This window comes from Myotis davidii, unplaced genomic scaffold (assembly GCF_000327345.1).
Source record: "Myotis davidii unplaced genomic scaffold, ASM32734v1 scaffold1286, whole genome shotgun sequence".
In the NCBI taxonomy this organism is placed as follows: domain Eukaryota; kingdom Metazoa; phylum Chordata; class Mammalia; order Chiroptera; family Vespertilionidae; genus Myotis; species Myotis davidii.
The window spans coordinates 763,562-772,070 of record NW_006296619.1 but is presented as its reverse complement, the minus strand read 5'-3'; the positions used below and the strand labels follow the sequence as shown (position 1 = coordinate 772,070).

Sequence of the window (8,509 nt, the reverse complement as noted above, 5' to 3'; positions counted from 1 at the left end):
ACTGCTCCCCCTCTAGTCTAGTTGCCCCTCATGCCCCTCCCCCCACTGGCCTGGTCGCCCCACACAACCTGCTATTCAGTCATTTGGTTGTCCCTCACTAACCCCCCTGCAGGCCTGGTCGTAGGCAGCTGTCTTGTGAGGGGGTGAGGGTTAATTTGCATATTGCCTCTATTATATAGGAGGATGTAATCTAGAGCAAGTAACAACCTGTCTGTGGATCAGTTTCCTCCTGGGTAAAAGTGAGGATTATGATAATATTTAAAATATAGAGCCTTTGAATGATTAAATCAGATACTGAATGAGAAGTGCTTGGGACCCTCTACGTCTGGTTTTATCATTTGGTTTTCAAACCATCCCGAAACAGTGGCTTAAAACAGCAATAATTTATTAGCTCACAATTTGGTGTGGTAGCAATTTATATTTTAAAATATATTTTTATTTATTTCAGAGAGGAAAGGAGAGGGAGAGAGAGAGACAGAAATATCAATGATGATAGAGAATGTGTTGAATGAGAATCATTGATTGTCTGACTCTTGCATACCTCCACTGGGGATAGAGCCTGCAACCTGAGCATATACCCAGAGCAGTAATAGAACTGTGACCTCCTGGTTATAGGTTCAACCACTGAGTCATGCCAGTCAGGCATGAGGCAGCAATTTAGATGGGACTCATCTGGGTGATTCTTTGGCTAGCTCCCCCTAGATTCATCCATGTGGCTGCTATCCACAGGGGTTTGTCTATGAGCTGGTAGAACTAGTTAGACACCGCCCCAGGCCTGGCTATCGCTGGCTTTGCTTGTGCTGGTGGAAATGGATTGGGCAACATATAGAAGTCACAGAGTTTTCAAAAGCAGAAAGAGAAGGCAAGAAAAAGAAAATAAAAAATAAAGAGAGGGCAAGACTCAGTGCACCATCCCTTTTCATGCTTCTTGTTAAATTGCATTTACTATCGTTGCCCTGGCTAAAGCAAGTTTCACGGTTAAGCTCAGAGTCATATCAGGAGGAAAAATCAGGGTAGTGAGGAAAATACAACCCTCTCAAAACCATTGCAGCAACAACCCACAGCATGCGGTGCGTAGGCTTGTTTGATACATTTTGGTCATCACGATTATACCTCATTAACTTTGATAGTCATGACTGTACTGTGTAGTCCCAATTTTTAATTTAAAAAACGTGGGAGTGATTTAGCCTCAATCCTATAGAGGCCATGTCATGATTGAACATGGGTTTTGAGGACTCTAAACCACAAACTTTCCAGCCCCTAGGCAACAGAGAAAGGACGAGTGATACCTCATCTTATTCCTCTTTTCTTCATCTAGGTTCACAATCCAACCTGGATGAGGTGATAGAAAATCTTGTAGCTGTTAAACTGAGTCAGGTCAAGCGAACACAATGCTTCCTCTATATGATCCTTCAGACAGCAAAGAAATTGGTTCCTTCCCTGCTGAATGCAAAGAAGTTATCTCCAAGTGGGGGCACACATGATTCCATGTAAGTCTGAAGCTCTATGTATCTCTCAGGAGCCCGTGCATTCGTTTTCCAACTGCTGTGAAAAATGGCCTCAAACTGGGGTGGCTTGGAACCACAGAAATTTATTCTCTGAAGTCAATGTGTTGGCAAGCCATTGTTCTCTTCAAAGCCTCTAGGAGAGGGTCTTTCCTTGCCTCTTCCAGCTTCTGGTGGCTCTAAGCATTCTTTGGCTTGTGGCTGCATCACTCAAGTCTCTGGTGTGCTCACATGGCCTTCTCCTCTCTGTGTGTGTCTTCTCTTCTGTCTATTACAAGGATTGTCATTGGATTTAAGGTCCAGGATGATTTCATGTTGAAACCTTTAACTTATTTACATCTGCAAACACCCTTTTTGAAATAAGGTCATGTTTTCCGGTTCCCAGTGCAAATACGTTTGGGTGGACACAATTCAGCACATTATACCTCCCAACTTCTTTTCCAGTTTTTGCTTAGACTCCCTATAATCCATTTTCTGCAAAGCACCCAAACTAATCTTTTAAAAAACAAAAATTAGAACATGTCCCTCTCCTCTTAAAAGACTCTAGTATTCCTGTCTCACCTTGAAATAATTCTGAACTCCTTCATGGTCCTATGAGAGCCAGCATCCATTTACCTTTTAGGCCTCATCTCCCTTGCTTACTCCCCCAGCAACAGTGGTCTTCCTCCCGCTGTTGATCATTGAAAAATCAGGCCCTTTCAATCAGGTTTTCCCTTTGCCTAAACTTTAGGCCCTAAAGTGTCTTTCCCTCCACCCCACCCTTTTTTTTACTCTCATGACTTCTTTTGTTATTCGGGACTTCTCAAATGTCACCTTACCATAGAGTCCTGGTTACACCATCCACCTGAAGTCACTTCCCAGTTATTTTCCACACATGACTCAGTTTTATATTTTTCATAGCAAAGATGATTATTTGTAATTAGCTAACTTAGTTAACTTATATACTTATTTGATGTTTGAATTCTGCCCAACAATATTGTAATTGCAGGCACCTCTGTCTTGTTTAATGATAGAGCCTTAATAGCTATAACAGTGTCTGCTATGTAGTAGGCGCTTAACATTTGTTTAGCAAATTTGCTTCACAGAACAAAAGATTTCCAATAAAGAGAACTTGGACCTATTATACATTTTTTTCCCATTGGTGCTTTACTGAACACTGAAGAGAATTAAAAAGTGATGGCAGAGATTTGATCTGGAGACACCCAAACGCTTGGCCCTCTCTGTGTTAATATGCTTAGAAAAGCTTTATTTGCATGGCATTGCACATTCCACCTGAAAGATACTGCCAAATCTATCAATTCATTTGATTTTCTTGTCCATCCCATGAGATAGACAAGGTAGGAGATATTATCCATCTCCTGCCGGAAACCAGGTTCAGATGGAAAAATCACTTGTTCAGGTCACATGGAAGGTCAAGTGTAACTGGGCCTTGAGTCTCCATCTTCTAGCTCTACATTGTGGGTTCTTTCCAAGACACTTGCTGAAACGCCTAATACCATAGCAGAAGCCTTCAGTGTTCTGTACCTCAGGGGCGGCCTGCACTCCACATCACTGCCCCTCTCTGGACTTGAGCTTCCCCACCAACATTCTAAGAGTCCATGATTCTCATCTCTTATTTTACCTACAGCTCATTAACATGTGCATCAGGGCACTTGTTTAATTTCTTGAAAACATTTTACTTCTAGGTAAAATGAGAATAAGAACACCTACCCTACCTAGTTTTGGAGAGTGATGGCCAGGGCCAAATAAAACAATTGCAGCTAATCTCTGTGGGGTGCTCACTCTCTGACAGGTATTGGTTCGTTGATATCCATGGGCTCATGTAAGCCTCACGATGATTCTAGGAGGGAGGTGTCATTATCATCCCTAGTTATTAGATGACAAAATAAAGGAAATGAGGGATTAAATAATCAGCCCCAAATCACACAAGTAGTCAGTTGATGAACCTAGGCAGTGTGGCTGCAAAGCACAAACCCTTAAATGTACGCCTAATTGCCTCTTGACACTATCTGCATGGAAACAAATATAATACTTCGCAATATGTATGATATTTGGGCTGTTCTTTTCCCTTGTTCCCAATAGCAACCAAGAGATGTTTAAACTCTCATCCCTGGATGTCACACATGCTGTCCTGGTGGATAAATTCTGGCATTTCGGCGGCAATGAGAGAAGCCAGAGATTCATCAAGCGCTGTATCCAGACCTTCCCCTCCTTCTGTCTGCTGGGGCCCGAGGGGACCCCTGTGTCCTGGACCCTGATGGACCAGACAGGAGAGCTGCGGATGGCAGGCACTGTGCCTGAGTACCGAGGACACCGTCTCATCTTTCATGTCATCTGTGCCCAGATCCAGGCTCTGGAGAAACTTGGCTTCCCCATGTATTCCCACGTGGATAAAGCCAACCACAGCATGCAAAGACTGAATCTCAAAATCCAGTGTGTCCCTATGCCCTGTGACTGGAACCAGTGGCAATGTGTGCCTCTGTGACAAGACAGTGTTGGGTGGACTGCTCTTGTAGCAAGAGGAACGTATGGATGAATGGACAGAAAGAATACATTGTCATCAGTGGTAATGAAGTGGTCTCTCAGGACAGGGTCAATCTTAATACTCCACCTTCCTAGGCTCTCCCTAGCTTCCTCCTTGGAAAGCTTCCCAGCCAGCATAGCTCCCATATTTCCAGGGTTTTCTCACACTTCATATCAGTTGCATGTTTTCCTATGTTGTCCTTCCTGAAACCCTTGTTCATTGATGGACTCTTGCCAACTTGCCAGGAGGTGGTAATTTTTGCTGGGTTCTATAATTTTTCCTTCTGGCTTTCTTTTTAATGTTGGCAGGAGAGTAATCTGTCTTTTCAGCTGGTCATCCTTCCCCAGGTCACATCTCAAGCCTTATATTATAATTACGTGAAATATAACACACACACACACACACACACACACACATATCATATAACTTGAGGGTATTATGCAAATGAAATAAGTCAGATGGAGAAAGACAAATACTGTATAATATCATTCATGTGTGGAATATTAAAACAAACAAATGAAACAAAACTCATGGACACAAACTGCAGATTGGTGGTTATCGGATGGAAAGGGGGTGGGAGGGCAAAACAGTAAATGGGATCAATTATATGGTGACAGCGGGAAACTAAACCTTTCGTGGTGAGCATGCTGTAGTATATACAGATGTTGAATTATAATGTTGTACACATGACACTTATATAATGTTATAAACCAATGTTACTACAATTAAAAAAGAGAGAGAGAGAATGAGTGCCTGGTGAGAATGCCGTATGTTGGAATTCACACATACCATGAACATTTGCTGAGCACAGTGTTAGACCCTGTGCTGGTTAACATACAACAGTGAACAAAACAGGTGATTCCTAACTGTACGGAGGTAATCAATCAATCATCTAAGGAAAGAGATGGAGATCACAAGTACAGTCACATGAATATAGTCTTAGAAATTTGCAGTGCTATAAATAAAAAAGTGAAAGTAGCTACAAATTTGAATCTCACTTGACTTCAGGAGGTGGGAGAAGGCTCCTGTTAGAAAAAGAGGTGGAAGCATATATTCTAAGCAGTGTTAGAAAAGAGATGGGATTTTAAGAGTCTTGCCCTAACCGGTTTGACTCAGTGGATAGAGCATTGGCCTGCGGACTGAAAGATCCCAGGTTCGATTCCGGTCAAGGGCATGTACCGTGGTTGCGGGCACATCCCCAATAGGGGGTGTGCAGGAGGCAGCTGATCAATGTTTCTGACTCTCTCTCCCTCTCCCTTCCTCTCTGTAAAAAATCAATAAAATATATATGTATTTTTTAAAAGAGTCTTAGTTTTACTCCGAAGTAGCCATGACTCACTCAGGTAAGTCACTTAAAAACCTAGACCACTGTCCTGCCTCTCTTATAGATGTGTCCACAAGCAAACGACTTGCTTTCTGTCAGGGTGTTCTATGACCTGTAAGTGTCATAATCTTATTCTTTGAAGTAAGTGCTAATCAGAAACTCTTGATCCCTTCCTACAACTTCATGGTCTCTAGGGAATCTCAACAAGTCTGAAAATGGCATTATCCTGTCTATGTCAAATTAAGTCACATCTCCTCTTCAATTTCTCACCCTTCCCACCTACTCCCATCTCTTTTTCCATTCAACCTCTAACTGCCATATCTTTATTTTATTTTATAAAAAATCTTCATTTTTGAAAGTATTATATATGTCCTTCTTTTTTCCCCCATTAACCCACTCCAACCTGCCTCTCACCCCAATCTTTCACACCTAATTGTTCGTTGTTCATGTCCATGGATTATACATATATACATACAAAGCCTTCCGTTGATTGCCTCCCACCCTCCCACCCTCCCCTGCCTTCCTTCTGAGATTCCGCATTCTGTTCAATGTTTCCATGTCTCTGAATTGCACTGCCTGCCTACACATTGAAAGCATGCCCCCAGCACAAGTACAGAACCCTTCAGCAAAAGCTGGGAGATTAATGGTTCCTATCATTGAAGGAAATCACTTGGTTGGCCACTAAGCTAACTGATCAGAAACTTTTGTGACCACACATGACAAACTTTACAAATACTTAAAAGCACTAAATTGTGCACTTTAAAAAGGTGAAGTTTATGGTGTGTGACTCGTATTGCAATAAAAAATAAATATAAAAAAAAACTAGTGCACAAAAGATAAACAAGCTAAAGCAGTGTCTGGCAAAGGCAATGACAGTTAATTCATAGGAAGAATATCAACGGGCAACAAACATATGTAAAGTAAACATATATAAGTGATCATCAATCTTATAAGAAATCATCAGTGTCCTATTAAAAAATAGTTTTCAAAGATTTTTTGAGAGATTTCCCTGGCCTTGGCCCTGGCCTTAGATTTAGTCAGAAGTTTTCTTCTTCCCTGCATTATATAGCATGTATTACATACCTGTGCTTCTTATAATCTTTGACCTTGACCTCATCCAAAGACCTACCCCATACCCACAAGTTAATAAGTTTGTATAAACTTCTTACCCCTGTCATTGGTTGACTGAGATACATGCCACACAAAAGCTCCCTAGTACCACCTTGATTACCAAGGGCTGTGCTCCCACCAGACTCATCTCTTTCCCACAAATGGCCCCAAACATGCTCTCACCTTGAATCTGCAAATGTTGCTGCCAGTTGACAATGCCTGGCAAACCAAGAACCTCATGTAAATCCTCTAGATTCTTAGAATAAACTTGGTAAGTGTTAGTGTAGTGATCAAGGTCATCTGTCATCTGGACCGATTGGAAAAAGACTCCTAAAAATGCACTTTGGAACACTGGAGAATCTATATTAATAGAAAACGTGTTCATCCGAACTTTGACACAAATATCACAGAGGAATGAGCTCAGGTTCCAATAAGAGAACAGTCACTCCTATCAAGTCTTGTGGCCGATTATGACTGTGTTTAAATTGGGTCACCTGCCTTCCAGCACCTGAAGCTTGAATGGGTTTCTATGGTATATATGAAAAATGGTACCATAAACCTGTAGCAACCCAAAGGATAGGGAGAGTTAGGACAACAGAGCATCCTATGGTTGTAGATAAATCGAAATAGACTCTAAGGACTGCTGGGGTTGGGGTCTGTGTACATACAGCATGTTCACCAAGTGAACATGCTTAAATGTTTTGAGTCACATGGAACTCATCCCAAAGACAACCTAATCTGTCCTAGGTAGCTCTATTATTTAAAAGACTTGTCTGTAAGTCTCTTTTGTGATTCCTTTTATCATCTCAGTCTGGTGCCACACAGAATCACTGTTCATTTTCACCCTATGGAACTTCATGTAATTGAAGGTTACTGCCTTAGTAACAATTATGATTACTTAATAGCCATTTCTCATATGCCAACTACTATGCTAGGCACTGAATTTACATTATCTAATTTAATTCTCATAAGTACGGAGGAGGCAGGTAATATTTTTTAAATTTACCTTCATTGTTAAAAATATTACAGATGCCCTCTTTTTTCCTCCATGGACCCTGCTACCCAACTTGGCTTATTTCGCTTAGCATAATACTCTCCAGGTCCCTCCATGCTGTCTCAAAGGATAAGAGATCCTTCTTTTTCGTGTGGCTAGGAAATCCCAGGTTTATTCAACTCTATACCTCATGATTATTCCGCTTTCTCATCTACTTCTTTAATATGATCAAAGTTAGGGGGAGAGTTATGGGAGAAATACTGATATTTGGAAGTGTGGTGAAGTGAAACAATGGCTTTTCATTTGCATACTGGCTGACTTCCTTTAGGTTCTAGTCTTAAGAGGCTACGTCAAAGTCTTCCAGGCAGCACAGTGAGCACAAGTGCGCCCCCTGGAGCTGAATCAAGGCTCTGCCACTCGCTTATAAACTGAGACCTTAAGCAGTTTGCTTGAGTGCTTGGTGCCCCAGTTTTCCTATTCAAATATATTTTTATTTATTTCAGAGAGGAAGGGAGAGTGAGAGTGAGATAGAAACATCATCAATGATGAGGTAGACTCATTGATTGGATGCCTGCTGCACGCCCCACACTGGGTTTCAATCCCCCAACCGGGGCATGTGCCCTAACCAGGAATCAAACCATGACCTCCTGTTTCATAGGTCAATGCTCAACCACTGAGCAACACTGGCTGGTCACAGTTTTACTGTTTTTAAAATAGGTGTTGGTGTTGGTGTTGCAGGCATTAAATAAAGATAATGAACACAAATACACATTTAATATTATATCTGGCCTATGGTAAGTACTCTGTAAATGTTATATGCTATTATCACCCTCGCCCTCAATTTAGTGTCAAAGCTAATGCCAAATGCCAGGGCTTCAAGACCCAAATCCAGTGCTTTTATTAGCACGCATGGGGCTGGGACTGAGCCAAGCAAGTGTAGGAGGAGCAACCTAAACTCAGAAGCCTTCAGCTGGGTGCAAACTGCTTGTTTCTATATTAAGTTAGCTAAGCTCAAAGCAACCTTCACTTCACAGATGATAGGGAGGAGGCTC

The 8,509-nt window shown here is 41.7% G+C and overlaps 1 protein-coding gene across 1 annotated transcript in view; it reads left to right on the top strand.

Moving 5' to 3' along the window:
- Positions 1-4,481, top strand: part of LOC102767900 (glycine N-acyltransferase) — a 13,865-nt gene extending 9,384 nt beyond the window's left edge. Inside the window, exons 4-5 of the mRNA XM_006772093.2 lie at positions 1,319-1,490; positions 3,588-4,481. Coding sequence (XP_006772156.1) covers positions 1,319-1,490; positions 3,588-3,990 — 575 coding nt within the window. The 3' untranslated portion in view covers positions 3,991-4,481. The remainder of the gene's footprint in view (positions 1-1,318; positions 1,491-3,587) is intronic.
- Positions 4,482-8,509: the final 4,028 nt, after the last annotated feature.